This window comes from Zonotrichia albicollis, chromosome 3, assembly GCF_047830755.1.
Source record: "Zonotrichia albicollis isolate bZonAlb1 chromosome 3, bZonAlb1.hap1, whole genome shotgun sequence".
Lineage (NCBI taxonomy): Eukaryota > Metazoa > Chordata > Aves > Passeriformes > Passerellidae > Zonotrichia > Zonotrichia albicollis.
The window spans coordinates 107,726,606-107,752,257 of record NC_133821.1 but is presented as its reverse complement, the minus strand read 5'-3'; the positions used below and the strand labels follow the sequence as shown (position 1 = coordinate 107,752,257).

General features: G+C 36.1%; 1 protein-coding gene across 5 annotated transcripts in view; it reads left to right on the top strand.

Moving 5' to 3' along the window:
• Positions 1–25,652, top strand: part of COL19A1 (collagen type XIX alpha 1 chain) — a 185,041-nt gene that overhangs the window by 127,439 nt on the left and 31,950 nt on the right. For all 5 annotated transcript variants that reach the window (XM_074538452.1, XM_074538449.1, XM_074538450.1 and 2 more), the window contains 19 exons: positions 2,436–2,489; positions 7,003–7,065; positions 7,840–7,884; positions 8,823–8,858; positions 9,760–9,795; positions 9,904–9,957; positions 11,038–11,091; positions 12,672–12,725; positions 13,961–14,050; positions 14,706–14,750; positions 14,873–14,950; positions 15,855–15,890; positions 15,992–16,045; positions 16,132–16,185; positions 18,438–18,479; positions 19,543–19,596; positions 20,422–20,475; positions 23,473–23,526; positions 24,439–24,492. In XM_074538452.1, the coding sequence (XP_074394553.1) occupies positions 2,436–2,489; positions 7,003–7,065; positions 7,840–7,884; positions 8,823–8,858; positions 9,760–9,795; positions 9,904–9,957; positions 11,038–11,091; positions 12,672–12,725; positions 13,961–14,050; positions 14,706–14,750; positions 14,873–14,950; positions 15,855–15,890; positions 15,992–16,045; positions 16,132–16,185; positions 18,438–18,479; positions 19,543–19,596; positions 20,422–20,475; positions 23,473–23,526; positions 24,439–24,492 (1,011 nt within the window). The remainder of the gene's footprint in view (positions 1–2,435; positions 2,490–7,002; positions 7,066–7,839; positions 7,885–8,822; positions 8,859–9,759; positions 9,796–9,903; positions 9,958–11,037; positions 11,092–12,671; positions 12,726–13,960; positions 14,051–14,705; positions 14,751–14,872; positions 14,951–15,854; positions 15,891–15,991; positions 16,046–16,131; positions 16,186–18,437; positions 18,480–19,542; positions 19,597–20,421; positions 20,476–23,472; positions 23,527–24,438; positions 24,493–25,652) is intronic.

Here is a 25,652-nt window from a genome sequence, read left to right as displayed (position 1 = left end):
CATTAAAATAAACAGAAAAACTGGGTGTTATTTTAATGGGCAGACACCAAAGTGAAATACAGGGATAAAGTAACTGCACTGAGTCACTTGCAGACTGTGTTCTGTGAAATGGCCTATTTTTGAGATGCAACCAATGCAATTTACTTGTTACCCATTTTATGCATGGACTGTGAGATTGGGTAGATTTTTTCAACAGTCTCATCTTTACAGAAATGCAGGTGAACTATAAAAGTTAAGGGAGGAAAATATGTTGTAAACCCCAGTAATTTCACAGTTTGGAGCTATTCCCTGTAAGCACCTGTGTTTCTATTCCTGCCTTGTCTGTAGAAATAACATCTGAAACCTGTTTGCAATTTTGGGAAACAATCAGGACACATTTTCAGTTCTTTTCTTATTCATACAACTCTACACCGTGTGCTTCGCTTTTCTCAATTACACAACATGATATTAGGAAAAAAGGAAGCCCTGCTCAAGTGAGCTTCAAAGTGGCAGATGTGCAAAATTCTCATTCAAAAGCTAGAAACTTCTGGTACAATAATTCTTCAACTGTTGTTAATTTCATTGCTTCTCCACGTTCGAACCAGTGCTGCTGGGGTTTTTTAGTCTGTAGAGACTTCAGAGTAGACTGTGCAACTATATTAGTGTAGTGAAACTGTGGAAGAAAAGATACTGTGGTTTGGGAAAAAGTCTTGAATAAAAATATCTTCTGTTGTACACTTGTTTTACTAGTTTTTTATTATAGAAAAATTATAGAAATATAAAATTATTAAATTTATATCAATTTTTGGAAAACAGAAATACTAAACTAGTAACACAAAGGCTGTGGCATAGTAAAGAATGCAACCCAAATGCCTAAAGTTCTCCTTGACTGTCTTAGTCATGAGACATTCTGGGGATTTTTGAGGATATGCTTGTTTTTCATAACTGTGCCAATGTACTTTTCATCCTGTCAAAAATTATTTATTTATGTACAAATAATATATGAGAGTTTGGGGTTGATGGCAGCATTAATTTCTTCCTGGGTTGTGTGGCTGCAGCAGTTTCAGTTGTGGAAAAACTGTAAAGAAGCATGATACATGATGTCAAATGCAAAAGGAAAGTTCTTATTTTTGACTCTTTGAAGGATTTCAGATTTCTCCAGGAATCCTGGGTTAAAGGATTCAGTACAGCAGGTTTACAGTGTTGATGTTGAGATGTCTAGGCAGTGTCATTATGCTTTAGTCCCAGTTCTGAATTGCCAGTTTTATTATGGATGGCAAAGTAAAAATTCTGCCCTTAACGTCAGAAATCAAAGTGCAGTGAGATCTTAGTGAAGACATCACGACCATATTGATCTTAATTTTAACATAAATTTGAACTGGCAATTCACTTCAAACTAACAGGAAGACACTTTTGTCTTTTCCAATTTAGGGAAGAAGGAGGGAATGAAACACCTGAGGTGTTTCAAGTGGCCTCCAAGTTTTCCTAGTACCCACACTAAAACAAAAGCTGCAGAGGATAAATTGTAATTATAAAAAGCCCCAGAGGAGGAGAGTTGCTTTTTTTGCACCCTGTCTGTTTTACATCCAGGTCAATCAGGCTAAATTACTTATTTGATATTTTGTAATCTTATAAATGCAGTCAAATGTTTCTTACAGCCATCATGAGTGGTTGTTGTTCATATTGCATTGTGTGAAAGCTTCAACTCAAACAGAGCAGCTACACTAATTTGTAAACTTAATTGAGTCTTAAGAACTGAAGGTACTTTCTGTGTTCTGCTCCATCTATCAAACTCAAAAATCTCGTTGAGGGCATGCTTTTTGGCAGAATATGCCTAAAAATGGGCAGGTTTAATGTCCAAAAATGCTTTTTCCCAAGCACATTTTTCAGTGTTTCTGTCCTAAAAGTTAATTTGATCAGGAAGCTCCTTTTACAGTGTTGAATTTCTTGATGAAACATGTGTTTAAGTAAAAATTTGCAATGCTAACAAAACTAGAGACTTAATATTCTGGAGAATTCTCACTTTCCTCAGTTTCACTTGCTGTACTCCCAGGTTAAACTCCTAGCTGTTCACTGACACTAGGAGCTGCTTCTACATCAAAACTTGTGCTTCGAGTTAGTAGAAAGAGCTTTAAAATGCTGCAGAACAAGAATATTGTTCATACCAGAAGGAACTTGTATTAAAATTTATATGGATTTAATTGCTGCCAGATCTGACTGACCAGTTCACTTGAAAATAAGTTGCTGGTTTTCAAAATTCAGAGATTTAAAAACTAACTTTGTTCTTCCTCTGTGCCAGAAAAAAGAAATAATGAAGTTACAGAAGATAATTTACTGTACACCCCCCCAAAAAAAAAAACTTTCACATCTCCACTGCTTTTTAAAAAAAGATATGCAAACAAACACAAAATTTGTTAAATTAAAATGACCTTCTCATGCATATTTTTTCCATATAGGGCCCATCTGGACTAAAAGGAATCCTGGACTCATTGAACAAGCATTATAATGAGGTATGGAGATTTGATTTGGTGTCTGTGTGGGTTTATGACTAAGTAGTATCTAAGGGAGAAATGATGAAAGTTTTGACTCCTTATTCCAAACCACTTTCCAAACCTAATTCCAAATTAATTCAAAAGGTAGTTTCTTTCCTGCCCCCTTTCTGCATCCCTTTACAAGTTTCAGTCCGCACTCCAGTCACATTCCTGCCTTGTCATCTATCCTGCTGCCATGTGTCTTGCCTCCCATCCATCTTCTGATTACTTGGTTTTGATTGGTGAAACTCAGAAAGGAAATGTGGGGACCACCAGGCTGTTAGTGTGAAGCACCAGCTCCCCATTTCTAAACTTATTTGCTTTAAACTGAACTTGATATTTCTTTCTTGACCAACTCTGTCATGATTCTAAGAGTAAAATAGAAAGACAAGGAGGCATAATTTAAAAAATATCTGCCAGCAGTCCATGAGAATTGTCCTTATGTTTGTATTACAGACTAATAAAAATACTGTGTCAATTATAAAACCACCTGCAGCAAAAAGAAGTTAAAAGACCAAAAATGTTAAAATTGCATAGGACTGTGTTCACCTTGGCAGAGCTTTTACATTCTTATTGCAGGTATTTCAAGTCATTTAAGCTGTGGTAGTGTTTGCCATTGTATGAGAATGGAGGAGCTTGCTTAATTGATTTGGGAGTATGCAACCTCTCTGATCAGAAAACCATTTTGTTCAAAAATTCAAGGTGCACTATTCCAACATTATTTCCCCAGTACAGTGGTTAATGTGTGTATCACAACTTAAGTCATGCAGGTCAAGCCTGGATGGAATTAATTTATTTTAATATTAGAATGCATTAACTATACATGAATAGAATGCACATGTATTCAGGGTATTTTTCTTATTTAGCATTCTCAGATGAGTGCTAAAATCTTTCCTTGAACAGGGATTCTGGAGTTAAATTCATGTCAAACATACCTTTCCAGCTGCTTTTATCACTGAAGTGATTTCTTTTATATTAATTATGATATTTAATCCATCCCAAATCAGTATATCACCTTAGAAGCATGTATTAGGAGTTAAGCATAGAGCATTTTTTATGCCTAGAGGCTTAGTTTCTGTATTGGTCTCCTATTTCACGTACATGCATTGAAGTTTTACATATTTTGGCTTTCACGTTTGGTTTCCTTACCAGTTTCTTTTTCCTACCAAAAAGCTTTCACTGATACCAGCAATGTTTTCTCTATTTATACCATATTTTTGGTAACTCATTCTCCACCTCTGCCTTATCAATCTCTTTAATCATGATGGTCTCTTTAAGGTTACTTCTGCAAGAAGAAATATAAACAGTGATGATCTTCAGGAAATGACACAGCTCTGTCTCCAAAAGTTGTGTTTCTTATAACTGTAATGCTCTAAGTAATCTTAAGGTGGAAAATATTTCCTAACTAACAATCTTAACTGTAATGCTCTAAGTAATCTTAAGGTGGAAAATATTTCCTAACTAACAATCTTCTGGAAAAAAATGTAGACCAGATGGTATGTGTCTATAAATTAATTATCTTTTAAGTCCTGGATAACTTATCAACTTTCTTCTTACTTCAGCTGTCTAGTTTGAAGACTTTAATGACTCTGTCTTAAGCAATTAACTGTTCAACAAGGAAATGCTGTTTGATTCCAGATGAAAGAGGAGTTGGCTTTCTGATTCAAGTAGAAGGTTCTAAATATGCAAACTTCTAGTTAAAGTTGACTCTTAGAGTCAGCTTAAGTCTACAACAACAAACCTATTAATTCCTATACATTTTAGGATGGGATTGAGATATTCCTATCAAGGACAAGACAAAGAGGTCTTCAAAGAAAAAACAGCTTCTCTGCTTTGCCATTGTTTCATTTAGGCAGATGTATGCACCAGTAACTTGTTTTTTTCTCCATGCTGTTACATATTGTGACAGAAGCTGATTTTGTCCACAGCACCTTGGAGATATCAAGCAGTCTTTCACATTCCAGTATTGAATTTGCAGTGTGCCTCAGTTAGCATTAGTGAAATGATATTTGAGTGATACTCTGTGGTTTTTGAGGTTCCCTACAGCACAGGGAATGGTGGTGTCATCTTCCATCATTTTATCCAAGTTCTCAAGGATGTCACAAGGTATTCTTTCGGTTGGGTGTTTAAAGTGTCCAGGTATTGAACACATTTTAGTTGTTATAAATATTTTCACACCTTTCTTTTTTTTATCCTAAGAATATTAGTATGGCTTCTTTGTGTTAGTATTTCTAGGAACCATGAGAAACTGATACCAAGAAATGTGTTGGCTCTTAAGGCCCATCATAATTAACAACGTTTTTACTGTTTTTCTAATTTCTCTGTTTATTGTCTGATTATTTGCAAATTTTCTAATTGCTGTATGGCAATTTCTGATTGCTGTAATAAGTATTGGTAATTGCACAATGTATTTAAATAATTTATTGCAAGCAGGATTTTTCTGGGTCAGCATCAATCACTTTATCAGAGTGATTTTTAAGGAGGCTGGATGCAAGCCTTTAGAAGCATCATTTACTTGATCCATGTATGCAGTGAAAGAGCACTATAAATACAATTGCTGATTGCAGCAGCAAATTGTGCTGAACAGCAAACCAAGATCAGCAGTATTGCCTTAATGAAGGTGAGAGGAACCTGCCGAGGATAAGTAGTAGCATTGATCCCTAATGGGGTGGGAGACAGAGCGGGAGCATTGCTGCCCTCATTCTTCCTGTGTGCCTTTCTTTACAGGTGACAGTTCTTATATTCCTTCTTGTTAAGTCTTTTGCATTTTCAGCATGAATCAGATGCTTTACATGTGTTCAATAAACGCATTTTGTTCTCTTCTTTTTGTGAAGAAACTAGTTCTGCCCTGTATGTTACATGCCTTCAGAGATGGATACACAGTGCCTCATGATTTGCATTTTTGTTCACTCAGACCTCTGTTATCCTTTGCTTGGGTCTTCAAGGCCTCTGTTTGTCATCCTTCATACTTACCCGTTTTCCATACGGAGATATAAGGTCGTTTAGTGAACTTGCTTCTAAATATCTTTGGAAAGCGCATCTAAATCAGTTTCATCAACAGTGTTCTCCAACACATAAAAATAGAAAATTAAACCAAAACACAAAGAAATTGAAACTATAACATAATCTGGTCAGGAAATGTTTTGGAATCACTATAATTTGTAGTAGTTTTAGACTATTATGGGATAATTCAGCATTAACTTTCTAAGATTTTTTTTGCCTTGGTGTATTTTACCAACATTTGGTTTTAAAGAGCAAATTACCTATAAAAATGCAAAGAATAGAAGGGTAATTGTTTGATTTTTTTAGGTAATTGTTTCCCCTTTTTTCCCCTTCATATATACAAAAAAAAGAAACCACAACTGAGTATAAATCATAATTTGTAGCGTACTCACAGTAACAGACACCTGGATTCTCAGCCCAGTGGTAGTCAACTACTTGTCATCAGTACTCACATATCTGGGTTTCTGCACCTTGTTCTGAAGGTGATCTTGATAATTACTATACTCACAGTGTTACAAACCCTAAACACCAAGGAGAATCCATCAGGAAATTAGCATTTCTAAAATAATTATTGATTTTTTTTCAATTTATATTCAGTTACCATCTTCTGAAAAAATTAACACAGTGTAAATGGCACATTTATTCATTGTGATATTTTTCCATTTTAGAGCTATGGAAATTGAGATATGGCAAGGGGAGCTGGCTTACTCAGGGTTCCTGCTCACCCCAGTGGCATGTGTTCTAGGATTGGGATTCCCTGGCTCTTGACAGGAGCTCATTTTTTAGGGTTATTGGGTTTTGGTTTTTTTCCATTGTCATTGCAAAGAAACATGTTCCCCTTAGGATGTCTGACTTTGTGAAAAGGAAACCATTTGCTTTGTGTTTTATTTTGTCTTTACCTTGTACAGAAGAGTAAATAAATGCAGTGCAATAAAAGCTGGGCAAGTATAGAACCTGAACCTTCTCGTCCTTAAGTCTGTCTTCCTTGAGAAGCAATGTGAGGAGCCTGTTCCCTGTCGTTTGTCTTTCTACTGGAGTAGACTTAAATTAGTTCTATGGTTTTTTACATTTCATGGTACTCCAAAGTAAAAAGCTTTCAGTTCTTTTTCATAGAAGTTGGGGGTTTTCCTCTTTTCGAACATACTTGAGAAATGCTTTGTAACAATGAGCATAAAAATATGTTATTTGTGTTGAACTTTAAAAAAAATCATAGATTTGCATAGCAATTGTCAACATAGACATTTGCCTTTTATACTTTTGTTCATTTTCTGCTAGTGTGGCAGGAGTGTGAATGTGTGATAAAGGATGTGTTTTGCAACACATTACCTACTTGTACTGCATGGGCATTTATTATTATTCCCTCTCTAGTAGTAAATTAGGACTTCGGAATTTACAGCTGGTTAATTACAATAAATTGTTATGGTAAACAAGTTGTTACTGGAACTAAATGGTGGCATTTTCTAATATTTGCGGTAATATTTCTTTCCAGAGTGACACAAGACTACTGGGAATACTTGGGACCCCTGGACTTAAAGGCCAGAAAGGAGACATTGTAAGCATTTGGGATGAATTTGGAGAAGTTTCAAAGGGCCTACCCAACCTGTCCCTGCCACCCTCAACACAGTGCATTTTATTTGATTTATCCCAATGGGCTTTGAAGGAATAGATTTTTGAGATGACTGGCACTTTGATCTGTGTAGACCAATATCCACTCATTGTGTTATCCTGCAGAGGCAGCATGTGATCCTTTCTCCTTTAGTATGAATAGAAAGGGGAGATGCTGAAGGAATTATGGATGGTTTCTATAATGCCATCTGAGAAGTCAAATGAGCTGCCCTGCCAGTTATGTGGGAAAGACTCTGAAAAAGTTGAAATTCAGAAAATATTTTGGATAGTAAATAATGAATATTTAAAGCAGTTTCTCTGTAGCGATGAGGCTTTCTATACCAAAAATACTTACAGACAGCCTCAAAAAATTACATGGAAATCTAATTCTGAATGCATACTTTATTGTTTATAGGTATCTGTCCTGTATAAAGAGCTCACTGATATTTTAACAATTGCATGCCTTTCAAACTTTTAAGAGAAGAGAGACAAGTGCTCTGGATATGTGACACAATTGACAACACTTTATTGAGAAGCCTGCAGATCTTCTATAGAAAACAGCCATTTAAATTCATTTGCAGATGTTTAAGCTTGATTTCCATTGTAATAATCGTTAAGATTTTGTAGCCCTCACAGAAAAAGGTACATTTAAAGAAGAGGAGGGGGTTATTTACATTCTCCAGAATACAAAGATTTTAAATATAATTAATTTTATTAAAAGGGTCAAAAAGGAGAATTGGGAATGACTGGTGCAAAAGGAGAAAAGGTGAGTTAATTCCTTACTTCTGTGCTCATGTGCTAAAAGTTGATGCAATGTACTGATTTTGAATGAAATCTTGTAAAATATACCGGAGATCAAGGGAAAATATTTGGGTATGGGAAAAGTTGTCCATCTCTAAATGTCCTTAGACTTTATTCAAGCCCCTTATTGGAGGGTATTTACATAGGCAAGTAAATTTCCCTGTTCTACCAGCTCACCAAGCCTTTAGCTTTAATAGCATTCAGACTGTTACTTAATACCTATTTAAAATTATTTTTATATATATTTATGATCAGAGGCTGCCTCATTAATTAGGTGACAGTCATACTTTTTCAAGTTATGATCTTCAATATCTATATGAAAAAACAAGAAGCTTTAAATTATTAAAATTTGCACATTAACATTCTTATTTAGTATATTTTAGTTTAAGCATAAATTCTACAGTATGATTCAGAAGGTATTACTTGGGAACAGAAGTGTATTTTGCTTTTCTAGGAACATGTGCTGTACATAGTTCTACTGATTAATAGTTGTTTTCCCATTCAGCTGTGAGGCTTCTTGATTTCTTTGGTCATACCTATATATTCCTATATAATTTTCATGCAGGCAGAAACAGTATTTTTACTCCATTGATACAAGAGGTTTATGATTCTGTGTGTTATAAAGCACCTGTGCTTGAGAATTTTTCAGATTTGGATGCATGATTACTCTCTTTAATTCATGTTCTTGACCCTTCCTTTGTGCTCCTGCTTAAAGGGATCATGAATGTCATGGTCTTGGCATTAAATCAACATCATCTCTCAAGCAAACTTTCTAATACATATATTTGTATTTTAGACAGTTTTTAAATAGCCACATTTTCCAGGACTCTTCAGCCAAACTAGACATATGTGCTATTTACCATTTTAAATAAATCTGTTAACTTCTTTTCTACTTTTCCTTAGGGAGAGCCTTCTGAAAAAGGGGACAAAGGAGACCCAGTAAGTATAACATGTTTTGAATATTCACTGCTGTGAATAATACACAGTTGAGATTACTGTCACACCATATTCATTCTGTAATTCTTTTCTTTGTAGACATCCATTAGATGCAGGGATTATGTGGAATAGCATATGTATTGTCTCCTTCTTACATGTCCATCAAGGTCTCCCAGGTTATAAATAAAAAACAGAGGTGCCCTGATTTTCAGCATTTCTGTTGCTGCTACTGTCCATGAACTGAGTTTAGAGCACATGATTTTTTTTTTATTCCCTGAAGGTTCTTTCCTTCAGCTTTTCCAGAAAGTTTTATGTGGCCTGATCTGTGCTGTTTTGATGCCACTAGTGTGGCATTTAACATCAGGCTGTTCTCATACAGCTGTTTAATGTGTGCATAACTTTTTTCTTATTTTGAGACAAATTTTCAGAACACTCATTCTGTAAGACTCTCTTTACCTATGTTCCGAATTTGTAATTAGTTTTTTGTCCTCTCTTACTATATTTGACCAAAACTAGTTGTGCTTTTAAATATAAAACTCAAGGTTACTGAGATTTTTTTATTAACATTTTATAATAATCAGAATAAGTCCTACTGTAATAATATGTGGGCTTGGAGGTGAATATTGGTTACCAGAAGAGATGTAGTGGTGATGAATAGACTGGAAATGCTGCTAAGAAAATGTAGTGTTTTCAAACATTTTTCCTTTAAAACTTTGGGAAAACTTGCAGAAGAAATTAGGTTGCTATGTCTTTCAGAGTTTGCAAAAGGCAGCAGAAATTATTTTATATTTTCTCAATATTTAAGTCTGCAAACTGCATAACAATATTTTAAGGTAGCAAATTAAGCTCTTACTTGATCCTACTTTAATTTCTAACTTCTTATAGTTCCATTTACTATTTTCAGGGAGAGACTGGAATGGAGGGATCAAAAGGAAATAAGGTATTTTTGGACTTGTACATACTGTATATGTTGTCAGTATGCATAGCTGATACTAGAAGACATAGCAGTAAGCCTGGATTTTTTTGTTTTCTCAAACAAAATCATTAGGGTGAAATGGGAGATCCTGGACCACCTGGTCTTATTGGAAATCCAGGATCAAAGGTAAGTGAATGTTATTTCATCCAATAACAATTGCATTCTGTGCTGTTATATAAAAGGACTCCGAAGCTATCAACTCTTTAGCTAGTATTAATGGGCAAAGAATGCAAATTATTTAGGTGGATCATGGCTATTTTACATAAAATTTATGTTTTACATGAAGCTCTTGTTGCTCTCAGTGTCGCACAGAAAGGAATATGCAAGCAACACGCAGGTGTTATTTTTTCACTTGAGAATATGAGCACCCATTTTGCAATTAGAAATCCTCTGCTAGCTGGGTGAATTCTCTTTATGCTTAGTGAGGCAAGGAGCAAGGCTCTTATCAGTGGTGCCAAGCAAAAGAACAAGAGGCAATGGGCAGAAACTGATGCACAGAAAATTCCACCTGAACATGAGGAGTCACCTACCTTTTCTCTGTGGGTGGCTGAACAAGGGACAAATTGCTCAGGGAGGTTGTGGAGTCTCCCTCATTGAAAGAAACTGCAACGTGCTCTAGAATGACCCTGATTGAGCAGGAAGGTTGAGCCAGACAACCCACTGTGGTTGCTTCCAACTTCACCCATTCTGCAATTGTGTGATTCTGTGAAATAAGTAACTGAAGCACAAACATTCTTGAGAATCTCTCATGATGCCTTGAATTGTATGAAACACAGAATTAGAAATATTAAATCTAACTGCCACCCAACAGTATTCATGTTGGATATTATTTTAATTTTTAGATCATGAAAAGAAGACCCAGTGAGAATGGATGTGGCTATAAAAGCCTCAAAATTGTTGTTGTAAAAATGATTCTTGAAGTCTTGATCTGTTCTTTTTTTATGTCTTTCCCTTTAGGTATTCCCTTTGTATTTACTTGTATTTGCTTTATATACATACTTTGGATTTTATACATATCCATCCACAAGACTTACAGAACTAAATGTTAGAGTAAGGGAGAATGAGCAAACTCTGTCCTTCTTACTCCATGTGGAAGACAATTCTAAATGCCTGATGTTTTAATATATTTGCATATAAGAATGCTTTACACCATACTGCAGTAGTTGATTGACCTTTACCTCAGGTGTGTATTATATCATTTGACAGGGACTGCAAGGCCCTCCAGGACCTGTTGGACCCAGGGGACTGCCAGGAGAAGCTGTATGTATTTATGTGCCATTTCTCCAGCTGTAGCTGGGGTGCGTGCACAGTGAAGCAGTGCCACAGAAGTCACCGTAGCTGCTCCTTTCTGCGTGGTGCTGCAGCTATCAGAGGTTGAAGCACAGTAGGATGGGATGCCTCCCTCAACAGGCCATTATCTTGAGTTTCAGTAAACCATCTATATCGTGCTTCTTACTCTGCTTGACAGCCTGGAGTGGATCTGGATATTGGGGTTACTTTTTACATTAAATTACCTTGTCAAAGAGTCATCTAGCAGATAAGAATTACTTCTTTCTTTCCTAAGACACCACTTGAGCTTGGCCCAACTAAAAAAAATTTGGGAAATCCTTAGAAGAGAGAGGAGAGGCTGTATGTATTTTATACCAATATCAAAAATGGATAGGGTAGGCCATGATCAGTAAGCATAAATTTTCATTTCCATAATGGTTTTGTGTTGGTATAAGCAGAATATTCTTCATTAGGGTACTTTCTTTCTTATGCTTCTAGTTTGGATGCCTGGGTAAAACGAGTAGCTGTCTGTACTAAGTACAGAATGCAGCAGAGAAAGCAAACACAGCTGCTGAACATTCACTACTGGCATGAAAATGTTGTCATCTGTCATATGTCAGTGTACACAAAACTGTGTTTTACACTGAGAACAAAAATTAAACCAATATGTGTTTCCTTGTCTTTTTCTGAGAGAGTTCATTTTCCAGTCCAGCTTAAGTTTCATACTAAGATTTTACTGTTCAGTTTGGGCAATTTTATCCTTTACTGTGAAAATTACTGGTATTCTTAACAAAATGCTTGACTAAATAGTTGGTTGAATAACATTGAACAGTCATGGAAAAAAATTTCTGTATTTGTTGCAGTATTGTGAAAGAACCCAATTAAGCCTTACTTGTTATTTAATAGTTTCTATTTAGATTTTAATCTTTTTCATTTATCTTCATTTCTCTGCATTTATAAAAATCCTTCATGAAAAGGAAAAGGGAAAATACTGAAGTTAAAATCAAAATGTGAAAGATGAGAAGATTAAGACAAAAGAAAGGCGGGAACATACTTTATTTAGTGAAAATGTTTGACTGTCCATTACATATCTAAAACATTTAAAAGGAATTGTTGGATTAACTAATGTGAAGTATTAGAAATTAACTGAGGCTTTTAAGATACCAGTTTGAATAATTAACTAGTATGGGAAATCATGCAGCCCTCCATGGGCAAAGGAGATCAGTCACTTACTTAAAATTCAAGTTTTTATGTGCTACTTCTTTCCTTGAAAAAACAGTTGATTTTCAAGACTTGGAATTACTTTGAAATAGAAGAAATAAACCGTTTTGTCTCTGCAATTCTCCCCAGTAGGGTCCAGAAAATAATCTTGATTATTACATTTTAACTTAAAGAAAAATGATTTATATATTTAATTATGGAGGCATTCATTAACTTATAGTCTTTAACATTTGGGGTCAATATTAATGCACATTAAATATTTCAGTGTAAACTGATTTTCATCTGTGTTTTTATATAACCATTAAGGGAATAGCTATAAAAATGTACATTTATATTTTTATTGATTCCAGGGCTTACCAGGAGATCCTGGGGTACCAGGAAACCCAGGAATTAAAGGAGACAAGGTATGTTTTAAGTGTTTTTCATTAAGCTTGATATGTTAAAGCATTTTAAATTTTCACTTCGAGAGAAACCTTCCATTCTTCTGTAGTGCATCTGTGTGGCTGCTGTGTGATTTTAAAATGTACCAGCAGCAACCCCCTGTGTCTTGGAGAAGAAACATCTCTGCACTTGGAGATGGTTCAGGCCAGTTTGGCAACCCAGTCACTCTTTAGATGAATAATTCAAGTAATATTTCAAAGAGATTGGACTGTGCCCTTAGATCTGGGCTGTGCAGAAATGTCACTTCAGGTCCTGACTACAGAACAACCTTTTCAGGGTAGTGTCCTACCCAGACTAATGTGTAAAATCACACTTCACAGTCAGACATATTCATCTTGGCAGAGCTCTAGGGCAGCTACACTAGCTCAGATGTAAGCTACGGCTGGATCTCCTTAGGATATTGTATTTTGCTGTGTAGAAATCCCTTAGTTAGAATTCATCTCCATCAGCAAGGACTAAAAATTATGTGTGTGTATATACTAAATGTAAAGAAGGAGAAAAAATGAGGATATACAGGTGTGCTCTGAGCTATGGGGTGTGGTGTGGTATTTATACATTGTGGGGTACCAGGGAAACCAATAAACTCCAGTCTGAAGTGAGCTGAAAGAAAGGCAAAGAAAATAACTGGAACAAGGACAAGAATATACCCATTTTGCAAAATGGGACATGGTGGTTCAGACAAAATCAGAAAGGGTGTTGCAGGAGCCTGCAAGGGACAAGAGGCCAGCATAACAAAAGGCTCAATTTTACTGCAAAAGCAGCAGAGTTTAGCCATGGGGAGCAAGAGACACTGCTTGTATTGAAATAAGAGCAGAGGTGTAAAGAGGAATACACTCAAGACCCCAGGTTTAGCACTAGTGGTTGATAGCTGGGGAGAGACAGCTGTTGTTTCAGCTGCTGTTATGAATTAGTTGGCAGAGTTTAATGACAACCTGCATATTAGGAGCCTGGGGAACAAGAAATGTAGATCAGATGCATTGCAAGCATGGAAAACCAAGAGAATGCTGATTATTGTTGATGGTTATATGACCCATGTCTCTAATTCTGTAACTTTTTGAAGGAAAATATGAGGACATTTTTTCTTCTCTATATAATTTCAAAGTACCGGCACTTTCTTTGATAAACTTGATAATATTTAGAGCTTTTTCATAGGGGAAAATCCTCACATTTCAATTAGTGATTCAAATTTATATTGTAGGGTGACCCTGGTGGGATTATGGGACCACCTGGACATCCAGGTCCAAAAGGTGATATGGGGCCTCCTGGACCAAGTCTGCCTGGAACACCAGTAAGTCCATAATCTGAAAAGTCTCTCCTGACTTTATTTTCTGCAGGGGAAACTGGGAAAGAATTCTCACTGTGCAATGAAAGAAATCACAGATTGGTTTGTGTTAGAAAATACTTTAAAGTTCATCTAGTTCCAACCGACTTCCATGGGCAGTGCACATCTCTCCCTAGAGCAGGTTGTCCAAAGCCCCATCCAACCTGGCCTTGAAAACTTCCAGGGATGAGGCATCCACAACTTCTCTCAGCAACCTGTTCCAGTGCCTCCACCCTCATAGTAAAGAATTTCTTCCTAGTAACTAGTCTAAACTTAGTCACTTCCAGTTGCAATCCACAAAGCAAGTATTTTTTAATTGTAATTTCAAAATCAAAATATATTTTACAGTGGTATTATAAGTGCACTAAAATATAGAAATAGTGTAAGTCTATTAGTCTATTAGTGTGGTCTAGAGATAGTGTAAGTATCACATATGATCCTAGTGACACTGGCACTAACGAGCAAGATATGTAAACTTGTCACATTTCTTGTGACAAGTCTATTTCTAAGGACTTGCTAATTTTGACCATTAAATTTATCTAGGCTCTTGGATTTCAAAACATAATTTGGGTTTTTTTGTCTTGGTTTTTTCCTGTTTTGTTTTGTTTTGGGTTTCTTTTAGGGTCCCACTGGTGTTCCTGGAAACCCGGGTCCAAGGGGTCCAAAGGTATGCCAAATACATTATTTCTGTTTCTAAAAATATTTTAAAATTTTATTTTATTGTAAAAGATAATATGATAGTTTGCATTTTCAGAGCTGTTGTGATGGAAAGCCTTGTACCTTTCACAGGGAGAAAGAGGACTACCTGGTGTACAGGGAGCACCTGGGGAGATGGGGCCCCCTGGAATAGGCATTCAGGGATCACCAGTAAGTAAACCAGCACCCAGAATTTGGGCATCTTGCTGTTCATCACTGAGCAACTGCAATGGGCAAACAGAGCACATTGAAAAGCCAGGAACTCCCTTCTGGCCTGACTCCCAGCTCCCAGTTTGCTTCAAGGGTTCCTGTGCAGCTTAAGTTCAAACATGCAGCAAGTTGACACAAACATCTGAGGCATTCATAGTAAATCATTTGTACAGCAATAACTGTTTCAGTTATTCTGCTTGTTTCCCGGGTTTCTTTCTTTTTAATGCCTTTAAATAAAGCCACCTGCAGTGCCTTCAGAGTTTGCAGTAAAAAGAATTGCTGATGTTGATGGTGTACCTGGTAGGAGGTACATGTTATTGCAGGATTTTTACTCCAGTGAAACAATCTCTGCCTCTCCACTGAGGCAATCTCTCTTCAGTCAACCAATGTATATCACCTGATACAATTCAGTTTATGGACAGTGCTCTGGTATAAAGGGAAAATATTTTTGAAAGGTGACTGGGCATTCACCTTGAATGTCTTAATCTGAAATAATAATACTTTAAGATAATATTTTCAGTTACAATATTTTCTAATCTGAATTTTTAAAATTACCCATTTATATGTAAATTATCTCTTTCTATTCAACTGCTCATTAGCTTTTTTAATGAATCTTCTTGCTAAATACCAAGTTTCACCACAGATCATTAATTTTTGGAAATGCTTGCCCTAAAAAATGGGCTTTTGCAAGGTCTTGAGGTCTCTGACTTTGGCAAAATTACATGTGGATTTAAAACCAAACCTTAAAGTAAGCCTTTCTCAAAGTGAACACTGCACAAACATCCCACATTCAGCATTTTTAGGTGAAGTTCATCTCCCTTATCCCAGAAAGTGTAACTACTGATTATTTGGAGTTTTCTTACAGGGTCCTATAGGTCCAACTGGATCAGCAGGTGTGCAGGTAGGGTATTCATTTTCTCTTTGATACAAAAACATTACTTTAGTTTAAGAATTTTGTAGGAAAGTTATTCTCATACCCTAAATGACCTTTCATGTACTTAGGGCCCTAGGGGACCTCCAGGATTACCAGGAGCTCCAGGTTCCCCTGGTATTAATGTAAGTGGCAGTTTATATATATACAAGAAAAAGTAATGTGTGCCTCATCAAGGATTTAGGCCCTCAAGTTTTCCATTTGTTTCTAGGGCACTCCAGGAAGAGATGGAAAGCCAGGACTACCAGGCCCTCCAGGTGATCCTGTACGTATACAGGGAAAGCTTTTGCATTTGCTTTGGTGCAAATGTATTAAATTTATATCAGGGGAGATAGCATAGCAAGCCTAGAAGAACCAGTGATATGAAGATAAAGTAGAAATACTTACTTGGGAAAGACAGAAAACAGCCATGTTATGTATTTGGCCTCAATAAAACTGAGACTGTCATGATATTTCTTTAAGCTTAGAATTAATTACCATGTAGTTAATGCTTATCAAGAATCATGGAGCTGAGTGTCACTTAGCAGATTATTCTCAAACTTGGAAAGAGAAGTCTCCCCCATCCTCAGTTCTTGTCAGTGATTTAATTTCATTTGGGTAAGTAGATAAAACTCTGAATTTGGAGTGGGAAAGATTGCTTGCTTTTTGAAGATGTAATCAAAATTCAGAGGCTGTCTGAAGTCACCGAGATTTAACTCAAGAGAGATGAGGATAAAGTGCTTAATAATGAAACCCAAAATCCATAAGTAGAATAAGTCTGGAATGCACAGCACATTGTAAACTAAATGTAAGTAAAATGTTTGATGCTGCTATTAAACAGACAGGTCTAAATGGTAAAACTCACAAACAGGACAGTTATTGCCTTTTGCTCTCTTGAAATACTCTTCTCTTTGGAAAAAACCTTTTTTTTCCAGGAAGATGTAGCAAGCAGGAGTGAATCTGGAGAATTAAGACCATTTTAACACTCCCAAAATCCCAGCATAATTCATACACTTATTCAGAGAACAACAAACAGATTTGTGGCTCTGGAGAGTGTGTTTGCAGCCAGGCTGGACGTGCCTTACACCCAGAGCAGGGGAACTGTGTGGCACAAATGCACTTGGCTTGGTCTCGTACGTGTGTGCCCTTTGAGCTGGGGTGAGGACCCTTCCACACTCAGGGTTTGGGGTCTGTGCCAGACATTGACAGAGCAGCTAAAATAAGAACATTGCAAAAGGGGAGAGGCTGGGGAAATTACCCTTCTAGTCCAGTAGGAAGACCAACAGGTGATGTGGTAATAGCCTGCCTAGCTGAAAAAGGTCCTAAGGAGAGGAGTGAAAAGTCAGGCCATGTAGGTTTTTGCTTTCAAGTCTTGTCAAATGGTTTTTAAGAGCAGCTGATCCTGTCTATGTACAGTTTACCTCTGTGCAGAGGATGGACTCACACCTTACATAACTATGTCCTCAGCTTGTGCTAGGTGGTGTTGTCTCACCCTAAAAAACAACTTGGCATGCTTTCAAAGGTGCTTATGCCACCCTATAGACAGTGTGCTGATTATATTTCTGGTTAATTATATTCAGCAGTGCATCTCTTGAGCTGATCTTTGACACTCATTGCTTTTAACTGGCAGTCTTTGGAATATGCTGAAGAAAGTGCTTATATTTTATTTTTATTCTTTAAGATTGAAAGAATTGAAACATGCTAAACAAAAAAAAAGTTAGCTTGTTTTGAATGTGTCTAATTTTATAGTATGCCTAGGATAGATATGATTTTAGATTTGGGAATTGTCAGAAAAAAGAGAATTAGTAATTGGAGAGTCTGTGAATGAAGCTGATGACAACCATGGCAATGAGTTTTTAACAGGGAGTCTTTAAAGATAAATTTAATGGCAGGTCTTGGAAATCTGGGATCTGTTTCAGTACAGTATAGATCCACTGACTGGTCTTTAAGTGGCTCAGCTTTAGTATTGGTAGCAATTTAGCAGTGGCACCAAGGAGTAACACACTAATTGTTAATGCTTAAATGCAGGGAAAATATTACATATGTTGCTTTTGTTGCTGTAGCTGGATTATTTCCAGTATCTGAGCTAATTTATTGAAGTTAGCTTTGGCATCTCCAGAATTTGTACTACAGATGACAGTAGAGTCAAAGCCTAGGAGAAAGGAGGAGGAAAGCAATTGAAGATAATCAGGTGAGAGTACAAGACATTCCAGTAACATTGAGCTGTTGCTGATGTGCTACAAAAACAATATTAGTGTACATTCAGGAGTCAGGCTGTTGTCATGGTTTGAGACATTTCATTCATTGTAATTCATAAGAATTACAATCAGTAAGTTGGGTAGACTGTGATATTTACTATATCTGAAAACCTGTTTTTTCTTTTGACTTTTCATTAAAAAGTAGATTAAACCAACATATATATATATATATATAAAATCAGCTCTATGTGTAATGATACAAAGTTTAGAAGCAATGAAAACACATCAGAATCAATAGTGCTTTGTAAAACATTAACTGCAGATGCCTTTTTAATTTCAGGTTGCACTTCCACTTGTGGGAGACATGGGTGCTATACTGAAGGTAAATTTTTCAGAGATTAAATGTCTTTTTTTGCTATAAGCATGCTTTTTAAACAAACATGAACTTGAGAGCTTCTGTAGGTTCGGTTCTGACTTACAGGGCTAGCCTAAAATAGCATTGTGATATTTTTTAAAATTTTTTGTTTTCTTTTAAAAAAAACTCCAGAAAGGAATTTCATAGAAATTTAGCAAAATAGTGTTAGAACAGCAAGGGAGATTGTAGCCAGCAAGGGCCTATTCAGCATATCCAGCCCACAGTATGAATTGCTACAAATATACCTTGTTCTTCACTTTAGTTTGTAGTATTAATTTCAGTAATACACAAATGGGGGAAATAGTCTAGAATTTCTAAGATATTATTTTGAAAATAATGAAATTTGGAGTGTTCTGCAATATTTCGAAATGAAAACTGTGCTCAGGAGAATTTCAATATGAAAAGCTCACATCATTTCTTCTTTCCTTTATTAATACATCTACTTAGGGTTTATTGACTTTCTTGTTTCCAAATCTGATTTATTTTAAGTCTTTCCTTTTGATTGTAATTGTGCTGCCTTTCTGCTGTACATGCTTTTCTTGTCAGAGCTCTCTCTCTTGCTGCTTCTTTAAGCTTCATTCTTCATTTCTCAGGGTTTTGGGCTAGCATTTCTGTATGACTGCAATTTAGCTGGCAAACACTTCTCTCAGCAATGCAGGGGTCATTTACTTTTAAATAACTACAGATTTGAAGCTGGAGAGAGTAACAAGTAGCCTTCATCTCTGACTAATCCTTGAAAGGAAGATGCTCAAAGCTAAACACAGGTGTGTCTGGGGCAATCCAAAGTAGAGCTAAAAATGTGTTTGCATGTTTTGAGTAGAGTGTGAGAGATGGGGAGGAAAACAAGGAATTCTCCCTGAGCAAGTAAATGGTTTAGAAGAGAGCAAGGAGTGAAGAGAAGCTTTGGGTTAAAAACAGAGGCTTGGTCAGAAGGACAGGAAGGAAGCAGTGTGCGTGGATCAGTCTGCACGGATCAGATCTATGTCATAAAAACATTTATTTGTCACTTCATCTTCTGTCTGCTCCGCAGGGTGATCCTGGCACAAGAGGTCCTCCAGGCATTCCTGGCAGAGAAGGACCAAAAGTAAGTTTTGAAAGTGTACTTTTCATTGCTTTGGTTCTTGCTAAAAGCAAAAAGACAGATTCTTACCTTGGTGAGACTCGACTTTTTTGTCTCATCTGTATCCCTGCAGCATTGGGCAGTCTAAAATTTCAAATGATTTTTATGTTTCAGGCCTCTTCATGTGTCAGTTTGCCTTTGTCTAGGTTGAGTGAGTAAAAGAGCCTGAGCTGAGTCCCAGGCCCAGACAGCTTTTCTGTGTCATGCCTCCATTAAAGCTGGCTCAGATCTGAGTGCCCAGCAGTGCTTTGCTATCTCTGGACTCACTTTGGGTGAGAATCCTGCAGTGAAGAAGCAAACTTCCCCTGTCTCCCTCATGTGCAGCACAGCTGGGCTGCCCTGTGCCCTTGCCCCTGTTCCCCTGGGAGCAGCACAGCCATTTCCCTAGCCTTGAAGGGTCACTGGCATCAATCAAAATCCTGCTTCTCTGGAATCAGATAAAAAGCCACATGGTTTGAGATACAGATAGTTCCTATCATCGAGACTAATTCCATGGAAGTGAACTTTCTCCATTTCAGCAAGCACTCAAGCTCTTTGGTGTTAATGTCTCCATCTTAAGGTCTTTTGAGTATTTTACTCCTAGGAACAAACCACTCATTTCCTTTCACCTTGTGGGGAGGTTTATTTGGAAGTTTTCGGATGGTTTTTATCCTTTGCTTTATGTTTTAGGCACTATGGCTTTAAGGGCATCACGCTAGCATTTATTGAGTGTATATAAAATGCCCTACAGAGCATGAAATTCATAGTTCTCTAATAGAAAATATTTGTTGGAATGTTATGTTTTCATAGGGAAGCAAAGGTGAACGTGGATTTCCTGGGCTTGTGGGGGAAAAGGGCGATGAGGTAAAATTACTTCATTTCTACACTCTTATCTGAACCTGAATAAAGACCTAGACTGAAAATGAAATGCAAAGAATGTTATTTAGTTCTTTACAACAGCTGAGTTAGTAATGTAGTGCTATAAATAGCCCTTGATCCTGATTTTTCAATAAGATTGAATATTATTATTCAGTTAAATAACATTGATTTGATTTTTATTCATTTGTATATTTTAAAGCCTCACATACATTTGCATGCTAATCTTTAAGGATATAAGATACAGCAATAAATAGGCTAATGCCAAATATTTTCAGAAAATACTTAATGTCTATAACATACTTGCTTTCATTTTGGTAGTTCCCCTTTAGAAGTCACTTTTGAAAACTTCCCATTAAGCAAATAATCTGATGTGAACAGTAATAGCAGCAACTATTATTAAGTGGAAACTGAAAAATATTTTAATAGGCTGAATTTAAAGTATTTACAATATTTTTCATCTTATATTACATTCTTAGAGTTATTTTTATGTCTTTATGGAGTAGGAAAAAAGCCAAATGACTTGTGGTGCCAAATCCAAAATAGCTGCTATAGCTTTCATTTTCAATTGAAATATTTGCAGTTAACATTTCAAGAACACTATCAGTGCAAAAGAAAAAAAAAAAAAGAAAGAAAAGTCACCACAGCAGAAGATATTAGGGAAATTAATCTGGATAAATAAATGAATTTCTTAGTGGCCTTAGCCTACTGAGGAGTTAAAATAAGTAGCCCATTAAAAAATATGTGGTGAGCACTTTGAAACTCCAAACTACTTAACTGGGATTAAACATGTTTATTTTAATTTAGGAGTGCTGGTTACAAGACACAGCACCTGGAAAATACAAAAGGAATTTAGAGTGTATTGATTGAGGGGTTTGTAATTCTTTATAAGCATTTCACATTTCTTCAGCACTAAGGCCATGATGTCTTAAGAATTTTTAAAGAGTAGTAGAATAAGAGAATATTTTCCCAAAAAAATGTGTTTATCAGTATTCTTGTCTTACAAAAGTACACAGTTGTATGTGCAAGAAAAAGATGCAGCTCCTGCTACTGTTATGCCCAAGAATTTTGCATGTTGTCAGCCTAAAATATCATGCTTATTTTTTTCTTTAGTTTTATATTTACATATATATTTGGTTTTAGATGATGATATATAGACCTCACACCTCACATGCCTCCTGAGGTGGAATTCAGAACATATTCCCTAAAAGGATAGGGCAGCCAAAAGCAAATTTCATTCATAATTTTACTTAAAAAATAAATGGAAGGGTAACACATACTTTGTGTGCCATATGGGATACCTTTAGCAATTAGCCCTAGGAGGAATGAGGCATTAGCAAAACAATTTTGACAATTCAAATACTATTAAACAGATGAGACATAAATAAGATATTGCAGGAAATTAAGAAGTTATAAGGTAACCGCAACTTTATGTCCAGCAGATTTTTTTAAAGGAGTGTAGAGCAAATTCATTGTATATTTTTCATTAATGCTGTGTTAACAAGTTCATTATTCATATGTTTCTTCACCTTTTAAGAGCTGGTGAGCTCTGATATTTTCCATGTTTTGCAGCAACTTTATGACCTGAGGGTGAAAGTGAAACTTCTTTTCAGAAACATGTATGAAAACATTTTAAAAGTAACTTCTTTTTACAAATGTCAATATTTTTATTTTGATCATAGTTTGGAATGGGAAGAAATGGGAAGAAAGAGAGAGAGGTCTACCTGAAGGCCTTTGAAATATGCTCATTAACTTCCATATGCTTTCCAATCACCCTTTAATCTTTGGTGAACTTGTTATCTTCATTTTCAAAGCGCTTCTTTTTATCAGGGGAGGTTTTTTTAATATCAGTAGTAAGAATTACAGAAGATATTCCTTTGGTTTCATATTAATTTTTCATGTAAATGTACCATCAGACTAAAGGAGTTCAAAAGGAGCAGAGAGCACATTAGCAGTTACCTTGCCACTCTGAAAAGCTGCAGAAGTGGATCAATGTTCTCTGTGTGTAGAAGCAAGAAAGAAAAATCAATATCTCTCCATCTCTACATTTTTGCTGACTTATTTCTCTCCCAATTTCTTCCCTCAGTCTCCCCCTCAGAGCACCAATTTCAGGGTTCCTGACCACTGTGGCTTTCTAGGCTGCCTCCTTAGCCATTCCTTCTTAAACATTGCATTTCAAATGAGAAATGCGCTTTTTCTGAGGGGATTTGTCTTGTCAGAGGATGGACAGATGAAATCAATCACTGCTTGGAAGAATCCATTTCTCTTTGTGGATTACAGGGAGAACCAAGAGTGTTAGCTCTCATTAGTACATCACTTTCACGTGTCTAAAATTGCACCTGAGCCTGGTGTGGCAGAGGAAAGACACTCAGTGACACAGACTTGTCTCAAATCCCACCTGCACCCACTGCAGTGAGTTGCACAGCTGGTACGTTTAGTAAGTGGATACTGGAGTTCATTGATTTTCAGACAATCAAATAGAATACAAGCAGGAAAGGAGATCATTAAATACTATGTAAAATGTCATGTTCAATTACCAAAAAGCCAAACCAAAAATGAGGCAGAAAGTACCATTTCATTTAGATTGCATCAGGTAATAGTGACAAGCCTGCTTAAATGTCTTCTCACCAGAAAAAAAAAAAAACGCCTTTTAATAAAAGAAAATAGAATATTAATCTCTAAGGAATAGCTTGACATCTGTTCTTATCTGCACAACTAAGGACAAAGCTATTTACAAAATATAGGCTGAAAATGTGAAAGTTTGAAGGACAAGTGGTGTTTATCACTCAAGAAAGAAGTTGCCTCTAACCTGATTCAATGATAACCTGGTTCTCTTCCCCACCTGGTGGGGTGGTTATTTTTTAGACATTACTAAAAATAATGCCTACATTTTAGAAGAAAATGCACTGTAATGCAGGTATAGTACTGCTGGACATGCTGAATATAAGTGGAGAGGAACTAGACATGTGCTCTTTTAATCTCCAGGGTCTCCAAGGTGCTCCTGGACTGCCGGGTGTGTCAGGACCCAGTGGCCCATCCGTAAGTGTGTGGTATCACCTGTGATCTCATTTATTTCTGTAGGGCTTGCTATAACTGCCTAAATCTAGTCCTTTCTTTTCTCTTTTAGGAGATTAATAATAAAATCTTACCCATTCTGAAGCTAGTGAAGTAAACTACACTGCTGTTGATGTTACTGAAAATACCATAATTGTCTGGACTCAAAGTTTATGGAACTTAAATAGATTTGAAGTTTTGACATTACTAGAGAATGTAACTGTGTAGTTACATGATTTATGATGTGCAAACTTGCAGTTAAATGTGTATTTTTACCCAAGTTAGGGTCATGTTAGTAATAAAACCTAAAAATAATTCCAGCTAGTCATTCTGAAAAAAAACTTATTGCCAAAGCAAAGTAGTTACTTGATTTCACAATTCAAAACCAAAGAATGAGAAAAAACTGACAATATTTAAAGACACTGAAATATATCATTAAAGTTGTTGGAATTACTGGGAGAGGTCCTCTTTGAAATGTTTCCAAATATTCTTTTCTACATATGGGAATGACATTAGTTAGTATGGTCGTTATTCATTCCTAGGTTTCATGACAACACTAATACTTCTTTCAAAAATTGTAGCACGTTTAAGAAGTTTAATGTGGAATTCATAAATTGGCATTTAGCAGTAAAATGTGATTCTCAGCTGGATCAAGATGTGCCACCACATTTAATTTGCCAAGGTAAAAATAAAACAGTGAAGACGTGTTTTACCCTTCAAAGAACTTATCAGGACACAGCTGTTGCATCAAAGAGAAAAGAAATATTTAAACTTGAAGGAGAACAATAATTAGGTTTAAACTACCTCCAAAAGGCATGTTTCAAAAAATTAGTGACACTGCAAAAATATTGTGTGTCATTGTTTCCTAACTTATACAAACAATTCTCTGTTGTGCAGGGAGTCCCAGGAAGACCTGGACATCCTGGTCCAGCTGGAGCAAAAGGAGAAAAGGTATCCGTTCTTTTTAACCTTGGTACAAGTCTGTGAAGGTTTTGCAATCCCATTACACTGTGTTTTGGGAGTCTTTTAAACAAGTATAAGAATGTAACAAAAATGTTTCAAATTTCAAATTTTTATTGGTGTTTCACTACAACTTTCCTTAAGCAGTGCTGTGCATATGGGCTTATACTTTAAAGTATGGTCCTTGTGTATTTTATTTGCAGAGAATTTTCTTTAGGCATAACACAACATATAAGGTTTAGGAAAGTGAAAATATATTTCTGACATAGAATATGACTAGTGACTTCTTGCTGTACTTCTTATTCTTTTATGAATATTATATTCAAAAGCAGTTGTACAAGAACTGAAAGTTATTGGGTGTTACTTATTCTGAAAAATTATGTGAGCTGACTTCATACTTATATTACACTCTTTTATATATACATATAATATGTATATATATGTGTGTATATATGTGTGTGTGTATATATATATATATACATACACACATATATATAAAGAACTGCTTTTTTTCAAAATTTTTTATGTTCTTTTATCAGAAACTTGATATTATGAGGTCAAATACAATTTCATGATTACTTCAAATCAGAGCAATACTGCAGAGCCAAACTTCACTGCAAAATCTTTTCTGGGTCAAGTTCTACTTTTTGTGTAGGAATACAGCTTTTCTTTCAGTAGTACTCTGGGCTTTTCCAGGCATAGCACTGCCACATCCACATGTGGGATTCTAATTCCCTACAAAACTTTGGTATGACTAAGAAAGAAAACGGTTTTGTAAAGCTCTGAAATTATTTCAGTATAAAATTTGACTGAGAGTTGTCTCCTTGCAGATCACAGTAACAGAAATTTACCCCACTTCTTTCCTTTTTATCTAACTGAATGCTGAACACAATTCTTTGATAGCTCCTTGTTCACAACTCACACACAGGTGGGAATGAGAAGCCCCTGCTCTACAGCTCGTGTGTCATCATTCTAAAAGTGGAAAATGTCACATGGCTGAAAAGTAATGAAGTAAACTGAAATAAAGCCCCAGTAAATTTCTCCTCTGTCCTTCATCTGGGACACACTGGAGAATTGATCACATAATGTGCTTTCTGAAATAATAGGATTTTAATTCTCCATGAAGTTCTTCAAACCACTCTTAGGACGCT